The 26935-nt window shown below is 42.0% G+C and overlaps 2 protein-coding genes across 5 annotated transcripts in view; both read left to right on the top strand.

Annotated features, from left to right (window-relative positions):
- Positions 1 to 236: 236 nt before the first annotated feature.
- On the top strand, positions 237 to 16811 carry topaz1 (testis and ovary specific PAZ domain containing 1). Of its 4 annotated transcripts, XM_031287202.2 has the most exons (21): positions 238 to 1287; positions 2567 to 4771; positions 4817 to 5327; positions 5437 to 5474; positions 5785 to 5885; positions 6628 to 6674; positions 6767 to 6834; positions 6976 to 7034; positions 7553 to 7639; positions 7937 to 7994; positions 8132 to 8283; positions 8473 to 8565; positions 8670 to 8779; positions 8960 to 9023; positions 9127 to 9298; positions 10096 to 10196; positions 10832 to 10997; positions 12501 to 12653; positions 14893 to 15096; positions 15251 to 15437; positions 15963 to 16811. In XM_031287202.2, the coding sequence occupies exons 1-21, from the start codon at positions 423 to 425 to the stop codon at positions 16159 to 16161; spliced, it is 5640 nt and encodes a 1879-aa protein (XP_031143062.2). In that variant the 5' UTR covers positions 238 to 422; the 3' UTR covers positions 16162 to 16811. The 4 variants fall into 4 exon arrangements, with proteins under 4 accessions (XP_031143063.1, XP_031143062.2, XP_031143064.1 ...); XM_031287203.2 differs by having other exon boundaries at positions 237 to 810; positions 2567 to 5327; XM_031287204.2 differs by having other exon boundaries at positions 238 to 717; positions 2567 to 5327.
- A 2242-nt stretch (positions 16812 to 19053) lies between these two features.
- Positions 19054 to 26935, top strand: part of trim71 (tripartite motif containing 71, E3 ubiquitin protein ligase) — a 32542-nt gene continuing 24660 nt past the window's right edge. Inside the window, exon 1 of the mRNA XM_031287119.2 lies at positions 19054 to 20941. Within this exon, the coding sequence (XP_031142979.2) occupies positions 20186 to 20941 (756 nt within the window). The 5' untranslated portion in view covers positions 19054 to 20185. The remainder of the gene's footprint in view (positions 20942 to 26935) is intronic.

Genomic DNA, 26935 nt, shown 5'->3' with positions numbered 1-26935 from the left:
ATCAGGATTACAACGGATTAAACTTCAGAAGAAAATTAGACTATGTAGGTTACAGTATATTATAATAGGAATCTACTATTATATCAACATAAATACGACAAACACACAGTTAAAGTATTGCAAAATTACATCCTTAATTTGCATGGCCAATATGTATAGAAATAGAAAGAAATAGCCTCCTATTTTAATATAACAGCAAAACTCGCGCATGCGCAGAGTGGCCAGCACACCTTCGTTCCCATGTCAATTTGTAGTTAATAAATCTGAACGGCAGGGAAAGATGAACGGTAGGATCGCTCGAGGCTAGTTTTGAAGTCGTTGCGCAGGTTTAATTATAGCGAGTTTGCATTTTACTCTAAAGCACTTTTTATTAAGCGAGTATTATTTTTTAGCTTTCTATAGTCATTGTTTTATATGACAGCATGTTACCATCTTCTAACAGGGTAAAACTTAACCGTGTGGCGTTAAAAAACCTTGTTGGTCAACCAGTGCCGCGGCGGAGACGACTCCCGAAGTCGTGGAATAATGTTACAACTGACTCCAAAAAAACAGAGCAAAACCAAATAGTTTCTGAACCAGTGTCGATAAAAGACAAGACCTCCGTCCCTAACAGCAATGAACCTGTCCAAACCTCTAAAACCGAACAATTGGGCCCAGAAAATGTGACCGATTCAACCGGTAACACCGCTAACGGAGAGCCGGAGGAGAATTGCGTAGGTACGCAGAAGGCAAGGAGAAGAAATAATTATCAGCCATGCAAAGGGAATAGTAGTGTGGTGGTTAATGAACAACAAGGGCCGTACACTAGAGGCAAGTATCAACAGAGCAAACCAAACACCAGGAGCAAGTACAGGTTGCACAGCCTCAAAAAGTTCTGCAACCTCAGACTGAGGTTTACTTGTTGGCTGTGCACTGGCTCTGCTTCAGACAGTGCGTTATTTAAACGGACAGAGATCCACCGCCAGGTAAAGCCGAGGCGCACAATGTCTTGTCAAATGGAGTTGAGTACCGGGGCCCCCTTGACCACAAGCAAGGCTACAAAGAACAAGACTCTGGTCGATCTAAAGTCTAATGTGGACAAATGTTCTGGTAGTTGTAAATCCAGACAAGGGAAAACTCGTGTGGCCCGTGTTGCTAAAAGTGGCAGGGACAGAGGTAGAAAGGGTAGGAGCAAAGTGAAGGCCAGGCCCACTGGGTGTGATCCGCCTCAGCCTGCTGCTTCTGCTGCTGTTGCAAATACAAGACAAGTGCAAACGGGAACACGGTCGATACCCACTGGACTGTCAAGTAAGGTGCACTTTAGGCTAAAGTCTTTAGCCGTGTTGTTTGCTTACATTTGGTTAGTTGACCATCAGTAAGCGTGTAAAATAACTGGCATAACTGTCCAGCTACGTTTTCAATTGAGGATATATTGGTAGTTAAAAGCTTTTGGCTAACTTTTGGCTAATTGTGTGTTGGAACGTGTCAGATGCTAAGCTAACGGCGCGGCTAAATCCTATCCTCACTTAACTACTTGAAGTGTTTTCTGTCAGTGGATAACGTAAGGATAATTTATATAATAAGTAACTAAAAACATAAAAAAGCAGCTAGGTACAGACTCCACATTTTTTTTTAAAATACTGAATTAAATAAGATACTAACGTAGCAGCTAGCTAATAGCATGTCAACTCACATTAACTGCCATGTTCTGCTGAAAGCCTCTGCTAAATACTAGCGTAGACCCTTGGGGGTGTTAAAAGATTACTTTTGGTAAGCCACTGTGCTAGATTGTTGGTTTGTTGTGTCTCGGTCAGACTGAGCTATATTTACCAATTTGGTTGCTTGATTATAAGGCTAGTTAAATGTTACATATTTCCATTGGAATGGTGTAATTTTCTCCACTCACCAGTTTAGAATATTGTGAAAAAGTTGATTAAAAACATGGTTCCCCATTTGGGATTGTCTTATTCACAGTCTGGAAGATAGTCCCAGATAACTGATTTGCTAAACCAACAAGTTAGGGAACTAAAACATACAGTTCGATGACGCCTCTAAGAAAGCATACACCTCACCTTTTGTGTGGCTTGTCCAAGTTTGTTTTTGACTATGGAATGGGCTCATTACTGCTCCTTGTAGCTGATGAGGGGGTGCGGAGAGGACAACCACTACAGCTGCGCTTTTTTTCCAACTGCAGTGAATGTTTCCCCACATTATAACACCTAGTAATGGAGAGTAATGAACCCATTACGGCTTGGCGGATCAGAATGAGGTGAACAAGATGCTGCACTAGAAAAACCGGCTTTGGTAAGCTACAGAAAGGTGAAATTCATGCTTTATCAAAAGTGTTTTACGAGGGAAAGGACTTCACAGAGGAGGATTAACAGGTTGATTTGGCAAATGCGTGTCTTGGTAACCTCTGATAAACAACTGATAAAAGCCGCTCCGCTAAGCTTTTCGTCTCATCTACTGTCTCCCACAACCACCAAAAAACATCTTGCTATGCTGATAGATTGGGTTCTCCTTAGTGCTTATTAGTTACAGATAGGGACTGATGCTCTACTTAACAATTTTTTGTTTCCACTTGCAGACATTGATAGAAATATGCACCCAAGCCCCACAGGACTTGCTGGTTCAGAAGGATCTTTGAGAAGAGCTGTCAGAGCCTCCAGCTGTGGTGACTGTAAATACATTTACTCTCAGCAGAAGACATTGGGTGAGCAAAGACAAAAAAGCAGTAGCCCAGGGCCAGAGCAGTCTACGGTTGATTTTAAGATCAAGAAAGGAAATGCATTCACTGAGACCTCTAAGAAGATTATCATATGGATAGACCAGTATCCAAAGGTGACGCTTTGCGACATAGCTCAAAAATGTGATGCTTTTAGTCGTGATTGCGGCTATGTGTTACCGGATGTTCTCAAAACCAAGGTTGTGCGTTGCTTCAAACGGGACATGAGAGCTTGTCCCAGAATTCAGTCTGAGAAGAGCATCTGTCCGTCTCAGAGCCTGACTGAACACCAAAGACACCTGAAAAAACGCACGGATGTGCACATGTCATCTAGTCATACCACGTGTCATTCCCTCAACAGTTGGACAAGTGAAGGCTCTGCAACTTCTTCTGCTTCTCTTTTACTAGGTGGACATATACAAAAGGGGGAATGCAGGACTGGCATGTTGGACAGAGATGTTGAGGAGGATCCTGGTCCAGGATCTTGCCTAATGGGATCTGAGATTCACAGGGACAAAAGAATAAAGCTTGGGGATAGTGTTAAAGATGGGATTTTGCCATCCACTCCAAATTTAGAAAGCATCCGTCGCAAAGACCCAGCAAAAACCGACTCTAGGGACCAAGAGAAAGCATGCCATTGGATGTCTGTTGACAGTCAGTCATGTTTAGAGCATGAGGTTGGGGGCAGCAGCTCTTTTGGCTCAGCTGTGGAAGAAAACGGTGACCACAAGAAACCTTGTTGTGAGCTTGACAATCCCACAAAAACCGATGCAGCGCAAATGTCATCAGAACTGTTCTGTCAGAGTAACGAGGTGGACACGGATAACCTAGAGTCATTCACCTGTCAGAGAGTAATGGCCTATCTCAGAAAAACTAAACTTTCTTGTGCACGCACATACATGTCCTGGCCCTTCTCTAACAGTGGCCAGACACATACAGTACATACTGGTACCACAGGCTGTCCAGCTGATCCATCAGATAGACATAACAGCAACTCTCCATTAGATCAAAATCAGCCATGTTCATCCAACAACCGAACCAATGACTTGCTCCCAGATGCACCTACAGACGCCTCTTCAGGCACAGCCCACCACGTTTCTCAACAAAACGGAGAGAAGCGAGAAGTGGCTGAAGAGAGCATTTTAGCAGGGAGAAATGGGAAAACACATGGTAATATGTCTTCATACTCTTTGGAGTTTGCACCTCACATCATGGGGGCAAAAGAATCATTAGCAGGTATTCCCTCAGATACTGCTACCCTTTCCAACCCAAGTCAGCATGGAGGAGAGTCTGACACTGACACAGTCTCAGCCTCATCTTCACCAGTTAATGGACCTGAAAGTGACCGCTCCATGTCTACCCCTTCCCCCTCAGCACTTGGCCTGGTTGACTGGGAAACTGCCACTACTTTGTCTCCCGTGTCATCTCCGTTTACACATGGTTTGAGAAGCCTATCGGCCACACCATCCCCTCTCCCACCTTCATCGTTCCTACTGAAGAAAGTCGAAGGCGTTGAGTTGGCTGAGGCTCATTCTGCAAGCGCGTCACCCAAATGTATGGTCAAAGCTGTAGAAAAAGCATTGTTCTACTGTGAAGAAACCCAAATGACTTCATGGACCCCTCCAAACAACTCTGATGCCTTTGAATCATGTGATTCCTCCCTCCTGCTCGCTCAAGATGAGCAAGAAAGTGACAAAGGGATTCTCACAGGCAGGAGTCCACCAATACTGGAGCCATATTATAATATAAGCCCCTTTAACCATGCTCTTTTAAAGGAGAGATCGTTGCATAACATCCGCACAGAAAAGTGTGTCGAAACGGGCTCAAATGAGTTTATGCTTCCACCACTGCTCTCTCCTGTCACTTCACCACAAGGGAGCCCTAGAAGAAGCCTCCTGCCCCAAAGCCCAGGCTGTTCAGATGAGAAGGAAATCAACACCAGAAAACACAAAATATTACCTGGATGTCACATGCTACACATTGTGAATAGCAATAATGAAAACTCGGATAACACAAATAATCTTGAACATGGTAGTGATGAGATGGAAGGAGTCTCAGCAAATTGCAATACTATTTTAAGGGATCCTCAGTCTTCTCCAAGCAATGTTGAAGATGTGGATGATGGTAATGATGAAAAGGAAAGCCAGGATGGAACTGGTTGTGAATATGATGTTGAACAGGGTAACAAAAAATCAGAACAAGTTCCCTCCGACCCCAAAATAAAGGGAACTCTTACCTCGGGTGCTCTGACAAAACCCAGCTCTTCTCCCAGCAGTGATGACGATGATGGTGGAGCCTTCAGTGATGAGAGACAGGCCTGTTCTACTAGAGAAGAGGGATCTAGTCCATCTGAAATAGCAGGCAGTGAAAGTGATGAAACCGATGCAGAGGCAGCTGGTGATACTCAGTGCAGCATTTTGGATGAGTTCACAGCTTACAAACAGGATATCCTGCTTGTTGATGTGATCCAGGACGACCCAGAGCTGTTTGAAAACGTGCCCCAGGAAAGATTGCTGAAACTAGGTCCCACCAGAGTTACTGAGTCCCCTAAAACCAGACCTATTGGAGTGGTGAAAACGCTGTTGCCCAAGATAGGTGAAGCATTTCTGGAGTTAAAACAAAGGTAAGCTCTCATATTTGATAGCATTTCCTTACAGTCACAGATCAGTTGTGTATTTAACAATTACAATTATTACAAATGAAATCAAAATTAAGTCTTATTTGTGTTTCAGCTTGACCCCAGTTCACTGCGACAGTCCTGATATCACAGGTATGACTAGTGCACCAGTAAGGAAAAACGGAGCAATGATGAGTCATTTTAAGAGACAACAAAACATTCAAAAAGTTAAAAAGATCTTCAACGGAAGATGTATTTAGTGTACATTTCTGATGCTTAATTCTGCTTGCAGGCATAGCTAATGTCCCTGTATCAAGCTCACTGAACTTTTGTGTAACTTTATGTAAAAAAAAGAAAAAGATCTGTCCTTTTTGAAAAATTGGATTTGCATTGTATGTGTGGAATGTGATCTATTTTAGCCGAAGATCATCTCATGATTTTTTTTTTGGTGTGCATTTTACAGATGAGAGCGACAGCAGGCCATGGAGACCTCAGTGTAGCAGCATCGCTTCCGAAACGCAAAGCAACACATGGCCTGCTACAGAAAAGCAAACCAAAAACTTGGTAATGTAATGGGTTTAAAGTTGTGTCATGTAGTGGACAAGTTTCCCGGGACTGTCTTTCAGCATGTTACTGGAAGGCACAAAACATAAAACAGGGTATTTTCTGCAGAAATGCTCCCTGTGCCTCCCCACACTAACATTACAAAAACTAAATAACCAAGAGTGTTTGATACCGTTCAAAATAATCGTCCTAGCTTAAAGCTTTAGTGCGTAACTTTTTGATATTAATGAACGTCCGTTACATTCAAGCCATTGCCAAATGAGTTGCTACAAAGCTAACTAAGACTATCTGCTCCACACAACTCTCTCTGTATTTACTCAGTATGGCTATGTTCAGAAGATTGTGACTTGCCTGCGCAGAAACTCGAGTGAAGATAATTACATCTTCTGAAGAGTCCATGTTTTTTTTTTTTAATCCTCCGTGTCCTCCTCGGCTACTAGCAACTGCGTGGAGGTGGTGCGCACTGTCACGGAAGGCTTGTATCATGTGGATGCGCCGACAATGTTGTTGCCATTACTTATCATTCCTCATAGGGGCGACAGAAACTACGCACTATAGCCTTAATCAACATAGGATTTTACAGGAACTTATAATACCCTGTCCTACTACTGTAACATTGGGTCTACTGCATTAAGATTAGATGTCCTGGATGAAGTAATGGCCTTAATGCATGCAAGAGGATTAGTTACTACAATAAGAAGTAAACTTCTTCATGTTAAGTCTGTTTTGTGTTTTTGAACAGGGTCAGCCTGATGCCAACAACAATCATGTCAACGGAGTCCTGGAGAGGTAGCTGTTTGCACACGTCACACAATGAAACATTTCTTCGGCCATCGTAATCTCTTTGTTTTGATAACCACTGTGTTTATGTCCTGTAATAGGAGCTGGCCCATTCAGACAGTAAACTCCCTCCGTAATCACATCCCTCCACTTGTGACCGCAAGAGATGGTTAGTGTATCTTGTTTGCATTGATAACTCCTAATTTTGTCATTAATTTGCCAATGCAAATGTTCCCTCCAGAGTTCCTTATCTAAAACTTGAGCTGCTGGGTATGACTGCTGTTCTTTTGCTCCTCTGCTCTCTCCACAGCACCATGGATCCCAAACCCAGCAAACATGACAGCATTCAAGCGACAGAAATCTAATGTTGTAAGTGTTCCATCAAATAAAGAACAGTCACTGACTTCCCATTAAAAAGCCCTCATTTATAAACACATTTATTGGCTTTAGTATGGATTATATTTTCTAGTTATTCCAAAGAATCGGACCAAAATGAATCAGTTCTAGACATACTTAACATAAAAATCTTACTAAGTACCTAAAAGAATGCAGAATGATGGAATATAGTTCCTACTGTATGCCAGGTATCACCTCTGTTCTTTTGATATGAAGTTAGAAATACTTTTATAATGAGACTTTTGAGATTTCTTTTAATTATAGACAAGTTGGTATTAAGGTCTGCTTTAGAATAAATTGCGTAGTGTTGGGTATAAAATAAATTGATAGTTTTATGTAAACTATGTGCATTGATGGAGGCAGACAATGAGTTCCCGGAGATGTATTACAAAAATGCTTAGCTTGTTAATAATATATTTCATAAAAACTTGTTGAATATTCTCCTGCCACAGACATTTTGTTTTAACTTCTCTCCCTCTCTAAACCCTCAGTACTGCAGGCAGTACTTCAGCGAGTCGCTGTCCTGCGGGTTCAAGATGTGTCGCTTCCAGCACGTGCCTGTGGACGGGGACGAGAAGGTACGATCAAATAATATTTTCATAGCTTGCCAGCATCATGCCAAACAATGAACACACTGGAGCGCTGTAAGGATCTTTACTCTACATTTTCCTTCATCAAGTAAAGGAAATTAAGTAGACGAACTTTTGATGTATGAGTCAGTTATAGAACTGATGTGTAAAGCCACTGGCTGGAATGTGGAGTCATTCTAAAGCTCGCTGGTCACAGAGGAAAACACATCCTCTGCTCTGCCATAGCTGTAATTTCACTCTAAATTTCAGAATTGTGAAGTCACCTCACTTTTTTCCCTCTTTCAGTTGTGCATTGAAACGGTGATACGGTTCACCAAAAATCCAACGTGTCTTCAAAAGGCAGGCAAGTTTTTAATTTATCTGTTTGAATGTCCGTAACATCTCTCCCCCTAAACTCAATGTCCTCCTTTACCTTTTTTTTTACTTTGCTGCATTATCTGTCTGCTCTACCTATCTGACTCCATGGGTGTCTGTCTCCAGGAGCTGTGTTTACAGGCTACTACCAGAACAACCCACCAGGAGCGTTCTTCTCCATGCCGGTGCTTCTGTCACTCCTCTGGGCTCTGCTCAAAGCTGGCATGGTGTCTGATGTCTTCTCAGTCCTCAGTGTCGGCTTGGATCACAAGATTGTGGTCAGTGTGGTTTTCATCCATCTTTTAACAACAATGTCATGCTGCAGTACACTGTGTAATCCAGTAGAGGGCTATTTGGTATGTGCAGAGAAGCCCTTGATGGTTACATATGGTTGCATGCATATTCAAATTACCCATTACCACTATAGGCATAAAAATAATAATATTCCCCTCTTCCTCTCTTGCTAGCCTGGCCATGAGTTCTTGTTGGCCCTCTTTAACATTGTGAGAGAAAAGGGTCTCATCGGTGTTGTACCTGAACTCATGCAGCTCACGTTCAAGGTATCTCGACTCCTACACTCTTAACTTACCGCAGGGCAGTAGGATCTGTATATTATTTTTTTTTTGTATCTATGGAAACATTTATTGTGCATATATGTTGACAGATGGCCGGTGCCGGCCTAGTGCTGAGTTTGGACTGCCTTGACTGTGTGAAAAACACTCCTGAGTTCCAGCAGACAGTCGATCCAAACTCACTTACGTCTGGTAACCACAAGTAAGTGGATCTTCAATTCACATCGCTCTACAACAAAAGTAGTTAATTATCATCCAAACTTATTTATGACTCTTATTTCTGAAATGTTGTATTATTTATTTATCTTTTTGGATCTTTTTTGGAAGTTGTATAAGTGGCTTACTTAACTTAATAACTCTATCTTTGTATGTATTATAAAAGGTTATCCACCAGTGCACGCTTTCCAGAGTACCTGAACTTGGCCCATTCCATTGTGGAAATAGAGGTTTGTTCTTCTCTCCAGAAGATTACTTTTGTCAACTTATTCAAGGATGAAATGGTTTTGTGTTGCATCTGTCATTGTATTCAGGCCTGCCTTTATGTTTCAGCTTTGTACCAAGCAAGAGGACTGGAGGCGGATGGGGGTGGTTTTCAGGTCCATCTGCCAATCCAGCAAACATTCCAACCAAGTGGGGCGAATCAGCGGTCGCATTGCCATAGCGCTCCTGTCTGAGAGCAAAGACAAGTTGTCACTGCCCTTTGTTGCCTTTGCTGAGACAGGTTAAACCTGTGACTTTATACTGTATACACACACACACACACATTTTTTATATATATATATATATATATATATATATATATATATATATATATATATATATATATAATAAAACATGCTTCTGTGTAATTACTATTTTCCCAGAACATTACATAATAATTAGTGCTGTCAAACAATTAAAATATTTAATCGCATTAATGTCATAGTTGACTCGCAATTAATCGCACATTTCTATCTATTCTAAATGTCCCTAGATTTCTTTTTGTCCAATTTTTTTTTTTTTCATTTTAATGCTCTTATCAACATGGAAAAGTGGATCAGCTTGCTTTGTGCTTTTGTCGCCTGGCTTTGACGAGGGGGCGGAGAATTGGCATCATCTGTGTGCTTGGCCATCAAGTGGTATTTCAGACTGGACGTGCTGCGATGATAGCTCAGTTCACAACGACAAAACACACAGATCACTTTGGTCTTGTCAATGGAACCATTTGGCAACTTTTTAAAAGTAAACTTTCCATTCAGAATCTTATTGGCATCCATTTTCGGCATCTCGCGCTCGCCTTCCACTCAAAACGTTCCGGTCTACCTAGATCCGGTGTGGTGTTGTAGTTTTTCTAACGTTACTAGTTGTTGCAACAGCATGTGATTAAAAACTACAAAGTTTGCTAGGCCAAAAAGAACGTTAACCTCGCGATAAAAAAATTGACGCCGTTAAAATGGGTTTGCGTTAACGCCGTTAATAATGCGTTTAACTGACAGCACTAATAATAATTGCTGATAATTTGATTATTCTGATTTTTAGTGTGTCAGAATGAAGGTGAGGACAGCCTGATCATGAGCTTTTTAGGCAGAATTGGAGTCTCTCTCATGTTAAGATACCACAAAACGCATCAATGGGCTAAGGTAAATAAACCGTCTTGGTTTGTTTTCACACCCTTGTCTCTTATTTACATCTGGGTCTGTATTCACAAAATCTTTTTATCTTAGCAATTGTTTGTGATTTCCTCCTAGTCACTTAGGAGTCCTCCTGACTACTAACTTTTCACAGATTTAGGAACTGGTATACTCTATATACTAGAGAACTACTAGAGTAGACTATACTGGAATACTCTTAGACCAAAAATGTCTTAAAATTAGGACTTGCACGCACAATTCTTTTAAAAGTAATTCCTAAATCAACCAGTTAGGAGCTACTTTTAGTCTAAAGATGTTTTCTGAATACGGCCCCAGATCTCTGTCATAACCTGCCAGCCACCTCGAGTCAGGACAGTCCTGGAAATGATGCGTGTGTCCGTTGCACAACATTCATGATGCAGGGGCTATCTTGACTCAGCAGAGTTTATGTAGCCAGCTATGATCTGTGTGTTTTTAAATGTAAATAGCTTGCTAGGTTAGATTTTAACAACTTAATTTCACAAAAACTATATTTTTCTTGTTTTTTTATGTTATAATTAAGACACAGGGTTATACTTAAAGAACATCACATTTAAGATGCAGTAATGTTGCTTTCTTTTGTGTTTGTGTGTGTGTGCATGTAGGGTCGTAGGGTGGTGGAGGTGCTGTCCGTTTCCAAAGTCAACTACTCAACACTGAAGGGTTTGTTTGGGAATGAGGATGGAGCAACACGCTGCTACCTGGTCACTGTGGCTACTGAGCTCTTTCTCCTGAGTGGCAGCTTGGAGGGAGCTCTGAACACACTCCGAGGTAATGGGGCTGACCATATAATGCATCAAAATGTAACCTGTGTTCCTACTCGGTGTAAGCACCCAGTTTTTCACCCAGGGGGTCACATTTTCGCAACTCCATGGTGGTGACGTGTATGGCAAGCCATTTTAACATTTAATAGAACCACATCTTATAATTACCTAATTACAATTTTAAAATCCATAATAGCATTTCTCCTAGTCAAAATTATGTACAATAACATTCTTACTAGTGGAATTTGATTTGATTGTCAAAACTAAATTCAAGATATCTTTAAATCCTTAAAAAGAAAATTGGCCGTTTTAACATTTAATAGCTAGACTGGATATTTATTGCGGATGTCCTTAGTTCAATTCTACCTAAAGCCCTATTCGCACGGGATTAGTACCATCAGGGGACCTCGTGAGATTTAGAAATTACGCCCCCACATCTGAGTTTTGTGTGGCTCATTCGCACGGGATAAGGAGGCCTGGTTTTATTTGAATTTACTGACATATGTAGCCTACCCCCGAGTTGGCTACCCGGAGGCACGCGGAGGACAGCCAGGGCGGGGCTGCTGCACCGCACTTGGGTCGGGGTTCCGTATCTTTTTGGGCCAGGCCCGGTAGAGGTTACCAGAGGCGCATACCCTATCCCCGCCACGGTGACACCCACACAGCATCACCGTCAGCCCTCGGACAAAGTCACAGGGAGTGCGTCGACTCGGGGATGGAGGTCTCCGGTCGGGCAGTGATCTAGATTAGGTTGGTCATGAAAGGCGGCGTCTGCAGCCCCCCGCAGTCCCATATCCAAAAATATATTTTGACTAGTGAAAATGCCATTAGGGATATCCACGATTGGCATTATGTCTAGTAACAATTGGATTATAGATATCTGAAATGCAAGTTTTTTTTCTGTTAAGAATTATATTGCAGATATCCAGAATGAACATTCTGAATTAAAATGAAAATTCTAGATATCAAAAATGCAATTGTGGACATCGGAAATTGAAAGCCCGATACATGAATGGCCAAAGTGACGTAATTTGTCCCAGGAAGAATGATGTGAATATCTGAAATCACAATTGTGTATAGGAAGACTGTCATTGTGGATATATGAAATGCTCATTTTGACTAGGAAGCATTGAATTACTGATCTGCAATAAATATCCAGTCTACTTATTAAATATTAAAACGGCTTGACATAGGTGTGTACAATGTTGCCTGGCAGAAAAGCAGTATTCAGTTTTAGACAAAATAATAACGTCATTTTATTGAACAGGATTTTGAGTCTGAAATGGAGTTGGACGCTGATGTAGCTTAGTCTGTTACAAACATTACAACGAATCAAGATCTTAATAGATTACCATTTAATGGTATACAACAGCCCTATGCTATACCCATACTGTATACTGTTTTTTGTTGGAGTTTTTGGATAGGGCATTTTGTAGATGAAACTTCTTTCTGTTAAAATATGCCTTTTTAAAAGTGTGTTTACTTTTTGTTTATGCATCTCTTAATTCAGAAAACAAATGGTTCCTGAGTTCGTGCTCGTGGCCGTGTGAGCCTGCTGATCTGGAGAGTAGGAGTCGTGTGTTGATGCGTCTGGCTGAGAAAACTTCTCACAGAGACACACTGGAGGTCCTCTGTAATCTCCCTGGGCTCAAAGAGCCAAACGGTGAGAGGGAAAAAATATTCTCATTGCCTGTAATGTTCAGAATCCCAGTTTCATCACTTTCACTCAAATATGCTATAATATACCTGTATGTTAAGGTTAAGAGAAACATGTATTAGACACAGACTGTTAATATTAATGGACAACGCATCCGGTTCGGCGAAGTGCTGTAAATGAGGAAGTTCCTTAAACCTGCATTCTGTCTGAATTCCAGCAATTCCAGCAAGGGGAGACAGGTGCGGTTGCAAAAGGAGGTCGGTTTCTGTAGAAGTCTATGAGAAAGTGACCCACTTCTCACTTGATTTATTACCTCAGTAAACATTTTCATAATGAGTTTATGGTCTCAATCGCTAGTTTTAAGTCTTCTGCAACACAGAATGATGTTCGTGTTTTGAATTATGGTCTCGGGGTGTTTTAGGGCATGGCTATGATGTGATTGCCAGTGAAAGTGTGTAACGTACCGTAGAGTGTAAGCAGCTCCTCTCTCACTCCTCCCTCTTGTCTAAAATCGTCACATCCGCAACCAGGATGGCTGCGCCCGTAACGGCAAACTCGACGACGGATAGCAGATCTCCACAAACCAATGGGTGACGTCACACATGCGCTGTCCATTAAAGGTGCCGTAAGTAGGATTATGAAGATCCAGGACTTGGCCAAAGAATTTGAACATTGACAACTTCTCAGTCCCTCCCCCCCTTTCTGCTAAAGCCCAAATGGTCTCCTAAGCCCCTCCCCCCACAAGGGAGAATGAATGCGTGTGCATGAGCAGTTAGACACCCCCCTGGCCCTGATTGGAGGATCTGAACAGGGAGCTGTGGATCTTTGCAATTCGCACTACAGGCTGTAGGTGGTGCCAGAGGAGCTGGATTTTTTTTTTTTTAATTACCTGCCTAATGTAGTTCTACTGGAACATAGGGTCAGTTTCAGCAAATATGACAGAAAGTTAGTTTTATAACTCTTACCTACTGCATCTTTAATATACAATCTATGATTAGACAGTACCAAGACCCATTTGATTGGGGCCCAGACCTGTCACTTGTTTGACTCAGTTGTGAATGACAGAAGTCAGACCTACGAGCTCAGCATACTTTCCAACCATTTCATAATGACTCACAGTTCAGGGAAATCAACTTGCTTTTTACTATAATCCTTGACAGTAATTGCTATAGTGTTGCCTGTCAATTTGAATAGCAAAAGTAAGGAGCATCAAACATTGTTAGAAATTAAAATACAAGCAGCATCTGAGCAGCAATGTCTGCGCAGCGGAGAGGGGTTCACCCTAACCTATACTAAACTAAAATATTTAATGATGATCAATCGCCAATTAATTGCACTTTTTTTTACCATGAAGTAATAATTGTCAAGTATTTACTGTAGTTACTCTTGTCAACATGGGAGTACACAAATATGCATGCTTCATGCAAATGTGTATATTTGTTAAAAACCAAATTAACATCACAAAAAAAATACATTTTTCTTTACCTGAACAAATCTGTTGAAGTCTGACATATTTAAATCTCTCTGGTCATAATGTTTTTCCGCCTCTCTGTAGTCACCACTCAGCCTCACAGTGACTTTCCCACAGCACTATCTGATTGGTTACATGTCACAAGTAATAGCCAATCGACACCACTGAAGGCTGCTGTGCCACAGACTCAGAGCTGCTCCGGTGAGCGAGCACAACTATGTGTTGAACCTAAAAGGCAAATATATTACAAAAGTTTCAATAAGCGTCAGAAGTTGGAAAAATGAAAATCACGAAAGGAAAACAGTAGTTACTGGATGTTCAGTTCTATAAGAGAGAGCTGCAAGGAGAGAGGGGGAATGAGGTGGCGGCGGTACGCAGGCAAGCGATGCGACCCGCGACAAGATTATTGTAGTAAAAATGCAGCAGTTACGATACGGACAATTTATACTCCTGACATTTGTAATGTGGACCTGCAGGTGCACATTGAACCTCCTTTGGACCTGTTAAGAGACTCCAGTCTGCAGTGTAGTTCATGCACTTCACTGACAAACCAGAGAACTGTACAGTTACACCTGGCTTCATGATCAGTTATAACCAAACTTGCGGAAATGCAAAAACAATTGTGGCGTTCAAACAAATTTGCGTTAATGCAACAATGAAGCATTAACTTTGACAGCTCTAGTAGATACGTAAAGCTAAAAGATAACTCCCAATGTGTTTCTGGCTACTGCCCTCAATATAATTGAATGTCATTGTATGTTTTGTTTTCCTCAGACTTGGTCGATATCTCCAGGTATGGTCCTCTGTTTAACTCTCACCTACAAGTGTGTGTGGACCGACAGATACTTCCTGTAGCTTCAGACACTGTGGACTTCATGCTCTCTAAAAACCTGGCAGTTGACCATGCTTTGCTGCAGATGCTTTTGCAAAAACTAGGCAAGCAAAACCTCTGGCTCCGGGCTCGGGAAGTCTTCAGGCGTAAGTATAACCGTCTGGTGTGTTGGCTTCTCCGCTTATATTAATACGCATCATAAACACAATTTAGGAAAAGCAGAAAGCTAAGACAAATGAATGACTTTGACAGTTGTCAAACTTTTAATTCAATGGCTACACCAATGTGTATATTCATCAGACTCTCTGAGTATGGGGTACTACCCAGGTGTGTCGGCTCCTCCTGGTTTTATGGCCCTGATCGTCCCCTGTCGACTGGGGGAGGTGGAGCTGGCTCTCGCCTTTGAGATGTTCATCACTGTCAACGCAACGGGCATTTTCCACCTTTCAGAGACCACCACTTCCTCTCTTAGCATCACTCTCAAAAGGTAACGTGTGTGTTTGTTTGGGGGAACACTGGTTGCATTGTGTGATCTGTATTAGAGGATGGCTACCCGAACCGAGCACGTCGGGTCCCAACGGGCCGGGCCGGGTTCGGACAGATATTTAGAAATGATTATGGGTTCGGGTTGGGCTCGGTCACATCAGCGCGATAAGGCATTGAACATTTTAAATTTAAAAAAGCTTATTATGTAGGTGCGCGCCTGTGTTAACGTGCGCTTGTTGCCCCGTGTGCGCTGCTGTGCTCATCTGTTGACATTTCTAATTGTCTTCCTACAGTTGCTTAATAAAAGTGGGATTTCCACATGAACAAACGTACATGTGTCAATAGCATGAGAAAAAAAATTAGATTTTAACTGTCGGGGCTCGGGTCGGGCTCGGACATAAATATCTTTATGCCTGTCGGGCTCGGGTCGGGTTCGGTTACTGCTCTGTCGGTCGGACAGAAAAATGTGACCCGATCCGCAGTCTAATCTGTATGTACATGATGGTCCTGCTTCCTCCTCTTCCAGGACTCAAAGCTGTGAGAGCGAGTACCTCTCCGCTGGTAGCCGCATTCTCTCTGCAGCTTGCATCCCTCAGCCCAAACTAAGTGTTCACTACACAGCAGTTAACTCGTCACAGGATCAAGTGTTCACACTTGACATTGCCTCTGCTCGATGCTGGCTCCGCCACAATCATTTGTGGGCCAATGAGGTGTGGACACACTGAACCAAACGGTTATTCCCCTGCAGTACCTGAAAGTACTTAAACTTTCCTTTCCCTGGAAACCTCATATGTTCCAGAGACATCAGTTGACTCAACCCAATGAAATCAGGAAAACAAACTCATGAACATTTCTGTTGGCTGTACGTTTTGTAACACTAATGGTCATAATTTTAATTTAGCCTTTGACTAAGAAGCAGAAAATCACAGACGGACACCAGAACTTTACAATGTTTTATTTTTTTTAACAAAAGATAACTTATTTTTGTTCAAATTTGTTTCAAAATATGTTTACGGATTTTTTTGTTAATTGTTTCCTGACGAGTTCTTCAAGCTAGTTTGTCTATGCTTTATGTCACTCAGTGTTTGTGTGATTTACTATTTGAAAAAATAAGTCTGTTGGGGAACGGAGTCCAGCATAATTTAGTAGGATTGTTGTTACAAGTACTAGATTTAGTTTATAACAATGTAAATAACATCTGAGTGTGTGTGTGTGTGTGTATATAGGTAAATATTTATAATGTTTAGTCTTTGACAGTATTATGTTTCTGTATTATCTTATTGATTGTCAAAACCTCTATTGTTGCTTGTTCAAGAGCTGTGATTTACGTTTTCTTTGTGTGACGTTTTTATAAACAAAATAACATTGTTCTGAAGTTTGTTTCTTCACAAAATGAAAGAAAATCCTAAAACAAAACAAAATATTTTCTGGAATAAAAGTTAAAAGGAAGGTAGGTAGTTAGAATTCCACTGCCATTGTTTTTGTTTATATGGAAGGTATTACCAGCATCATTGGTCAATTCCAATTTCCTTCTTAGGCCGGTTACACACTGGATGCGGCGCGCGAGCGTGTCAGCTGCGTGGCGTGTCCGTTTATATTTCGGCTCCCATGTTAACAGGTTCGAGCTTACACACTGCCTGCGTGACAAGCACGTTTCAGGCGCAGCTCGAGCCGCGCCGAAAACGCGTGCATGCTAGAAATAAGACCGATGCCTATTTTTCACGCAACACGCAAGCCATGCACGCAGCCGCCACGCCTCTGACTGCAACAGGAACGCCACGCTCACGCCACGCAGGCAGTGTGTAACCGGCCTTAATATTGTGGCTCCCTTCACTCACAGCAGCTGCCTGGTGGAGCCCAGTTTCTTAACGGTCCACAAGGGAATCATTATCAATGAATGGAAGGGGTAGTGAAGACACCCCTACTGGGATATCAATCAAAGTGAAAAGGGTGAACCTTTTTAGCACAATGTCCAGCTGGTTACAAGTGTCCTCTTACATTCACAGTTGGTTGGACTAATGACAGCGCTCTAATTGAAGACAACAATCTTTTGCTTTGATGTCCAGCTGACAATGATTAGCCTATTGAGCCGTTATCCCATATGATGGTAGCTACATTTACATGGAGCCTATCTGTCTGTACCATGGAATAATAATCAAATGGTAATTTAACCTAAATGATAATGTCCACAGGGTGCATGGCTACTGTGACAGAGCCAATGACAATAGATAGACTGGTCAAGCAGAAGTCAGTTTGAGTTGCTGGTGATCCACCGATCCACTGTTTAATCAGTTGTATGGTCCATATTATTCAGACCTACATGCTCTTCCGTACCTTTTAGTGAGAAAATGTGTTTGTGTTAGCTACATTCTAAGCCAACACAGACAGTTTCACATTAAAAAAATAAATAAAAATGTGTCATTTGCTAAAATGCAGTTTCTCATTTCCCTATGGTCACATGTTGAAGTCAAAGAACTGCATATGGCCGGCATCAGCACCTCTTACCTCCGTTTCTGTGCATTTAGTTACACATCGTCGAAGCCTAGTGTGAAGGTGTTACGGAGCAACTGAACCACCAGGGGGAAGTACTGGGCTGTGGTGTGAGGCGAGAAGTGATGTAAGACATGATTAGCTAATAAAGTAATAAAGATGTGCAGATGTCAAATGAAAAGAGGCTGGTGAAATTAGAAGAAAATAGACATCTGCTTAGATAACTGAAGTGAACCTGGACAGCTCCTTTTCACTGAGGATTTTTTTTTTTTTTTAACTGATGGTAAAAGTCACTTTCCAACATAAAGCCCACCAATATCATAAAAACAATCGCCCAGATGCTGAAATTGCCATTGTGTGGCAACAATTACAAGTCTAAGATGACCAGAGAGAAATAGAAGATCTCACAGACGACCAGTTTTGTGAGAAGCGAATATAACGCAAGTAACACAGACACTGATGTAGTATTATGTTCTATTATTGTAGTCCTATTCAGTGCTGCAGAAAGTGGTTACTTATAGACTCATGTAGTGCTGAGCAAGACACTGCACCTCCCTCCCAGATCTCCACCCATGTAGCAAAAATGTTTGTTTTAACATTAGGGGGCACACATTATAACCAGGGTGTGTGGATCGTCCCCCCCGGAAACAATTTGTGCCTTTTCTGCATGCACATTCATTTATTAATGTTGTTTTGTTCAAAACGTAATGCAGATTCAAAACATTACACGTGATGTTTTTTTTCTTTAGGAATTACGCCTATGGTTTAGCCTATATGTATTTTCCTACTTCCTAATATATTTCTGAAACTTAAATTGTAGATGTTGTATAGGATGTTACTTACCAAAATATTTTTTTTTACTGTAGATGCACTTGTTGAAAATGTTTGTATGGTAATATACTCTAGGCCTACATCCTTAAAAACACAACGTCCAAATTAAATAAATATCCTGAGTCCTAATGGTCACTTAAGTTATTCCTTTAACTTTTCCTAGTGTGTAGTGTGTGTGTGCACGCCTCGACCTTTCTGACGCCAGTGAGCGAGCAGTGCTTGCACGCACGTGCAAAATGACCACACTCCCCTCACTGTCGTGAACGAGCGTTTGACGCACACCCCTTTCACCTCCCTAGGGCGGAAGTGGGTCCATTTTTTTCCTCAATCGGATAAGAGCGGCTCGAGGAGCTGCAGCCAGAGCAACGCGCAGCCACGAGAGCGCCCACCTTATGTTAACATAAATGTTAATTCACCGAGAGTAAACAACGCCAACAACAACGAAGAAAGGAACGCAATTCAGGTCCATACGGTCGTTGGACCGAGTTTTTCCCAGTTGTAGGGCACCATTTTCCACGCTGCGCATTCCTCCATGCAGAGAGCCAGAGAGGAAGGGAGAGCACCGACAGACTGAACGGGCAACGAGAGCTGGAAGCGGCCTCTTTACAAGGTGGACCGGTGAATTCACCCACAAAGGCTCGCGATAGACGTCCTGTCTGTTGTTTTGGACGTGTCGAAGTCTCCCTGTGTTTGTTTTGATGACCAAAGGCACACTATGAGACCGTTGCTTTGATGAATTATTTACGGTCTCGTTCCGAGGCTCGCGTTGCGACTACCAACCCAACGTTGGCTGCGCCCGACGCCGCCTGAATGGGCCCAGATGGTGGACTAGAGAGAAAATCCACCACGGGCCTTAATTGGAGCGCAGAAAAAAAACCGTGAAAAATTATAAATACTTCGATACTCGTCTGGGTGCTGTTTCGTAGCGCAGAGCTACGGAATGATGTTGCTGAGTCGGTGGGGGAGGAGAGACGGAGCCCCCAGTACTTCCACGCTAATCCAGTGTCACTCCAGTTTCGGGTTTATTTTATGAGCCTCAACGAAGCACCATCGGACACTTTTTCTCGCTCATTGTAATCTTGCTGGTCTTATTCGATAGTGTGACGCGGATGCTTCACTCACGCCTTACACAACTGAATTGATATGATCTTAACAGCCTTAGTGTTTTTCTTTTTGTTACCTCAGAACAATCTTTGAAGAACTGCCTAGCTCCTTGTTCTGCATCAGGTCAGAGTTATACAATACAGAGACAAATCAGTAAGTCGATGAGCACCGATTTCACTGTTGAACTTACTTTAATAGGCTACCTCATGAATCTACCTCAAATACAACTTAATTTTCTACACAACACAACGGGCCGATGTGTCCCCAAATAAATACCTCAACCTCATCGCTGCGCATGTTGTAAACTGAGTCTGTATTTCGGTAATGCTGCAGATGGCTTCGTTCCCAGACACGGACCTGCAGACCTGCCCGCTCTGCAAGGAGCTGTGCGGCTCCTCTGCTCCTATTTCTTCTAGCTCTTCTACCTCTTCATCTTCCTCACATACCTCATCCTCCTCCAGCCAGACCAACAGGAGGCTCCACGTCCTGCCCTGCCTCCATGCCTTCTGCAGGCAGTGCCTAGAGGGCCAGCGCAGTCCAGGGGACCCGCTGAAGCTCCGGTGCCCCACCTGTGACCAGAAGGTGTGTATCTCTGAGGCTGGAGTGGACTCCCTGCCTTCTTCCAACTTCCTCTTCAGCAATCTGCTGGACGTGGTGGTGAGCTCTGAGGAGCAGATTCAGAACAAGAATGGCGGCCACCACCACCACCCCCGGGGAGGCTTAGGTGGAGGCTCCTCTGGCTTCCATCACCCTAATCATGGAGGCCTGCTGCACCCTAACCACCTGGGAGAGCCTCAGTGCAGTTCCTGCGACGAGGAGAACCCAGCCACCTCCCACTGCCTTGACTGCCAGGAGTATCTGTGTGACAACTGTGTGCGGGCACACCAGAGGGTGCGGCTGACCAAGGACCACTTCATCGAGCGCCTGGGAGAGAACTTCCACCTGGGCCGAAACAATGTCAACAACAAGCCGGGCCAGCCGGGGGTATCGGTGTCTCTCGCCCAGTCCTTGCAGAACAACTTTGCCCTGCTGTCCCTGTTCCAGGACCACATGAGCTTCTGCCAACACCATGACAATGAGGTGAGTAGAGCATATGAATATATCTACTGCACCTAGGAAGACAGGCTGTAGATGTTCATTCATATGAAAAACACATTTTACAAATGGATGGAAAATATTGCACATCTCACAGAAATAATGATCTTTTCGTATCTATTTTTGACACATTTTGGGGTGTTTTGGCTCTGTGGTGTTGAAAGTATAATAACAATATTTATTACACACACACACACACACACACACACACACACACACACACACCCCTATAGTGTAATTGTGTTACGTGTGTAGTATAGAACCATACTGGGGGCCATATGGCCTTAGGTTCAAAGGGAGCTGAGTGGCTCTTCACCTAGTTCCCTGGAGACGAACAGGCACGTGTACTGAGCTGGATTTACACACGTACACGTACACACGTGCACGCACACACTTATAAGCATAGACACATGCAGAGTCTGGTTAATCTGTACCACACCATCCATTCAGGGCAGAGAGAGGCCCCTGTAGTAACTGCACACATGTTTCTATGACTGTTAGTTCTGTCCATGGACATATTATGGATATCTAGGTTTTCCCTGATAATGGGAAAGACAAGTTGGAACTCAGGGCCCAAAGGGCTTTTTCCAGACCATGTGATCTAGGCAAAGTAAACTTCAAAGGCCTGTAAAACAGGAAAGCATCTTTGTCTTGGTTTAGTCATATGGTCAGGAAGAATAACAAATAGCATTGGTAGGGGGTCGTGGAATGTAATTTTTGTACCACTTCTGGTTTCTGTTGAGAAGCTCAAGGAAGTACTCCCTGCTTCTGGATAATACACTTTTGCCCAAAAGAGCATCAATAAAAAATTATTTTGTCTAAGTATAGATTTTTAAGTGTCGTCAGGTAAGTCAGCAAATTTTGAATGCCGAGATCCCACAGTATATTTACATGCACTCTAATTGTGACAACCTGTTGTGCACGTTTTGATTTCCAAGAGAAACTGAAGCAAATGGTGGTTCTCTACTCTGCTTAACTATTTAGTGCTTGTTACAATGTGCTGAATGGACAAATAAAAATGCAGCAATGTCAGGCGCCCGGATAGCTCAGTTGGTAGAGCTGGCGCCCATATATAGAGGTTTACTCCTCGATGCAGCGGGCCCGGGTTCAGTTCCGACCGGCGGCCCTTTGCTGCATGTCGTTCCCCCCTCTCTCTCCCCTTTAATTTCTGCAGCTATCCTGTCAAAATAAAGGCCTAAAAATGCCCAAAAAACCTTAAAAAATTATAAAAAATGCAGCAATGTCAAGTAATTCTGTCTGCAGTTCTCAAAACGTTTAGCGCCCACTCACAAAAGCCCAGATCACATTTCCAATTAACTTTTTGCCACCCCTTCCCCCAAACCATTGCCAGTAAATAAGTGAGCCCAGTTTTCCAGTAAGGGCTACATTTCCCCTCACTCACTCACTCACTGTGCTTCAGCCCTGAGGGAGGGAATGACACAGGAGAAGGCTCATCTTTCTTTACCTATGAGCACTGAGCAAACAGGGTCATTGTCCATCACCCAGCTCCACATCCATCATATGATAAAGGTGGTTCCTCGTAGGGCTGCACAATTAATCGCAATTTTATCGAAATTGCAATATGGGCGCAATATGCGTTAAAGGCAAAATATGTGTCTAACCATTCTGAATGAAGTATTGTGGGGCTGCAGATACGTCCTGGGCCTACAAATCCTATCCTACAGACTAAAGGAAAACATCTTTGTTTGGTACCGATTCTTGCAAAAATCCCGCTACATGACTAGTACATTTTTATGTTTCAATGAGAATGATGATCCAAAAAATTGATCATTCCCTCCAATATCGTGAATCATATCGCAATCGCAACATCAGTCAAAATAATCGCAATTTGACATTTTCCTCATATCGTGCAGCCCTATTTCCTCGTATATCCAGTCATTCTGTTGAAAAGACCAATTTTGGCCTGTTTGCACTTTTAAGATTTTCATATTTGGTGATGACCAGTACATTTTTCTTGATCTCACTTTATATTTTTGTTCTGTTAAAACTCTCTGATGAAATGCAGATTTACTTAACACACACTTTGCCATTTCTTAGTTTAAACGATAATATTGTCTATGAAGGCCGGCTATCAATATGAAGGCCGGCTTTTCACTCCCCCTTTGAGTGTCGCTGTTCAGACTAAATATAAACACTTGATTTCTGACATGGTTTGACAACGCGTCCTACGACTTAGTTCTGATTGAGTATACCCCAGCCCTGACAGCCTGCTTGTTCATTCAGAAACTTATTTCCTAAAGTTTGAGTGCTGAAAGGGGTTGATTTGGCCTCAAAGTTCATGTTGTCTCAAACTGTTGTTTACTTGTTTACTTACTGTGAGCAGTAAGAAAAGACCTTGTTACTATTTTGAACGCTATTGTCTAGGCAAAGCTCCAACCAGATATGTCTGTCATCTAGTTTTATGGGTTGTGGGAGCTGGTTACTGGAGAGGACAACGGAGACATTTTGTACAAGAAGTTTGTTCCATGCAGCAAGGGATCTCATCAAAATGGTTTTCTTTTACTGTTTTGATGTGCAATATGTTTATGCTATCCTGTCATCCTATTTAATCAGATATTCAGTTGAGCATTAACCGTTTGGTTTGCTGCAGTGTTGCCAACTTGGCGACTTTCTCACTAGATTTAGCGACTTTTCAGACCCGCCTTAGTGCATTTATTCCTAAAAAGCAGCTAGGGACAAATTTAGCGATTTTAGACTATGAGGGTAAAAGCGAGATATATTGTAATTGATTTCTCTCTCCCTCTTGCGCCATGCAGCAGGCAGTAAGCCCACACAGCCACTAAGCTTTTTGCAAATGATACGTGCATTTTCATCTCTCCCAAGTGTTTGCACGATTTCTCGCCCGGAGTTTGGCTGTTTTTGTATTCCTTTTTAGAGAGGATTTATATAAACCTTGGGTCTCCTAACACAACCTCTCTTCAAAACAAGGATACATTCCATTTTGTTAACTAATTCTTGGCAAACCAGCTAGAGGTGCATACGCCACCAAGTGGAACAAGAGATTAACTGGAGCATATGCAGTTGGCACGCTTGCTGTGCGTACAGTTCACACGGTCACAAATTTTGGGCTGCAAGGGTCTGCGCTGACATGGGCGGATGACGACATTTTCGTGACACGGACCCTTAAGGACACACAGATGCAGAGTGTAGAGAAGTATGAATGGGCCTTTCTTAGGGAGTGGATCTTCTTCCAGGAGTCTGTCCCATCTCTAGTGTTATGTGAGCCTTTTCAAGGAATTTCTCCTCTCCTAGGAGATTGATACTGACGATGGTTAGGCCTGTAACAATTATTACATAATTGTCAATTTTTTTTTACATAATCGTGGTTTTTTTTTAGAGATGCACGGATTACAATTTTTAGGCCGATTCCGATTTTTCATTGAGTTTGACCAGCCGATACCGATTTTAGCCAATTCCGATTTAATTTTTTCTAACCACTTTACAGCACACACAAATATTTATTTTCTATCTTTTCTTTAATAGAAAATTTACCATTTTTCATAGAACATTTTTTTAATAGATAATTGATCACTATAAAATATAACTATATAAATTACTACTGGTGGGGGAAATTCAATGTTATGGAAGAACCATTTTCTTCTTTTCACATCCAATATCCACAACAACAAAAAAAGTGATATATTTAGCAAACTAAACTGCTGTATGTATGAAAACAGGGAAAACAGGTAAAGGCAATAAAATAATTTATAAATAACAAAAATAAATATAGTATAAATATATTTCTCAAAACACACACACAGGCCTGTTTGAACGTCAACAGTAACGTTACCTGAAACAGTGTGTAGTTCCTTATTTAGCAAGTTTGCTTTATTTGTCATTGTGCATAAATATGAACAATACCGTTGCTGTCAACAGGCTTATCTGCTGCTAACATCAGCTACCGGCGGTAGGTTTTTAATGTTGGTTTTGAGCGCTATGCATCCCCACTAACCTGGAAAGCGTTTTAAACAGTAACGTTAATACAGCGTGTCGGAGGAATGCAGCGTCTCTTTTTTTTTTTTTTTTTTTACACAGCAGCCAGTGGGGCGTCAAAGGCAGAGGGACCGTAGCGTTTGCTAACGTTAGCTTCTTGTCTCATCTGGGGTCTGATAAACAGTAAATTCATCAAAGTCAGTGTGCCCAACGCTATTTTCCGATAAACTGTAGCTGTCATATTTCACGGGACCCGCCTGAGTGCGGTTTTCATGTTCCAGTTGTTCAGCCTCAGAGGGGAGAGAGAGAGAGCGGCTGACTGTTCGCCTGAGATCAGTAGAGCCGTGTATAATTATGACTTTATGACATTTCATAAACAGCTGATGGCGCGGCAGTACGCCGCTGCTATGTGCATATAGCGGAAACCCTGCATGTGCACGTGTGGTGCTGATGTTGCGCGATGTAAATCATGCGCCTCCTGAGTGAATTTGAAATCGGCATATGTCAGACTAACCGGCAGGTTGCCGGTCATGGCCGATGACGTGAAAATCGGCCAATTCCGTCACCAGACGGTCAATCGGTGCATCTCTAGTTTCTTTGTTTAACCGCAATTAATTGCTAACATTAGCTAAGGTACTAAGGAGTATGGATTAGGGTAATTGTTGATTTCATTTGGATATGTCAAATTGTAATTATATAAGTGATTATTGGTTGGATTGAGTTTTTGGCACTTGATGCTTTACATGTTCATAGCATCAAAAATGACCAGGGGGATACAGTTAGAAAAAATGTTTTATGATAATAAAGGGCCGTGGTTTACTTCATAGGCTGTGTACTTGTGTTATTGTATTATCTGAGTCACATAACCGTGATATAACCAAAAGATGTATCTGGAATTCATTCAAAACTTTCATTTGTTTCAAAAAGTAATAAGTAAATACATCTTTTTAAATAAGACTGAAAGAGACGCTTATATTGTTAATCGCAATTATTTCTGAGAGAATTAATTGTACAGCAAAATTTGGAATTGTTACAGCTCTAACGACGGTTACCGCTCAGTGCACAAACTCCTAACAGAAAGATTTTGTTGGTTAGGATATTGTGGAAGTGTTCAGTCCCTTGGGTAGGGCTGCAACTAACGATTATTTTCATAGTCAATTAATCTGTCGATTATTTTCTCGATTAATCGATTAGTTGTTTGATCTATAAAAATGTCAAAACATGGTGAAAAATCTGGATCAGTGTTTCCCAAAGCCTAAGATGACGTCCTCAAATGTCTTGTTTTGTCCAAAACTCAAAGATATCCAGTTGACTGTCACAGAGGAGAGAAGAAACTAGAAGATATTCACATTTAACAAGCTGGAATCAGAGAAATCTTATTTTTTTTAAATAAAAAAATTACTCAAACGATTAATCGATTATCAAAATAGTTGGCGATTAATTTAATAGTTGACAACTAATCGATTCATCGTTGCACCTCCTATCCTTCTTCTCCGTCTAAAAGGGGTACTAGAATGAAACAAATTCAGTAAAGGGTCAATTAAAAGACTAATCACTTACTACTTTTTATGAGGATTTTTGTTGGCCCACAAAACACAAAGTGTGAGGCAATGGTCCTGATTTGGAAAAGGGGTGCAAGAAGAATGAATCTTGTACAGATGTAATTAATAACATTAACAATGCTTGCATTACACTTCACTTCTACAGGTGTTCCAGTTACAGGGCCCTGCTGTTGTGCTTACTTAAACTTAAATTGCATAAATGTCAGTTGTTACTCATCTGAAGCACTGGCAGTCAGAGAGGATCCGTGTGTGTGTGTGTCCGTGTGTGTGTGTGTGTGTGTGTGTGTGTGTGTGTGTGTGTGTGTGTGGTGGAAAATTGGATTACATCAAAGGGTTGTCCTTTGCTTGCTGTGATGTCAGCCCTCCAACATACAAATCCATACGCAGGTCCATCTGAGAGACTGCTAATGATAAGATAATCCTATAAAATATTACTCTGTGCTTTAGATTAAGCACCATGACT

This window comes from Sander lucioperca, chromosome 16, assembly GCF_008315115.2.
Source record: "Sander lucioperca isolate FBNREF2018 chromosome 16, SLUC_FBN_1.2, whole genome shotgun sequence".
NCBI lineage: Eukaryota > Metazoa > Chordata > Actinopteri > Perciformes > Percidae > Sander > Sander lucioperca.
This window is presented reverse-complemented; position numbering and strand designations above follow the sequence as displayed.

Excerpts from the sequence above, each read along its gene's own strand:
- topaz1 (XM_031287201.2), top strand. The coding sequence starts at position 423 with ATGTTACCATCTTCTAACAGGGTAAAACTTAACCGTGTGGCGTTAAAA. Across the intron at positions 1,288-2,566 it reads GATACCCACTGGACTGTCAA|ACATTGATAGAAATATGCAC; the intron begins GTAAGGTGCACT and ends TTCCACTTGCAG. Across the intron at positions 10,998-12,500 it reads AGCTCTGAACACACTCCGAG|AAAACAAATGGTTCCTGAGT; the intron begins GTAATGGGGCTG and ends CTCTTAATTCAG.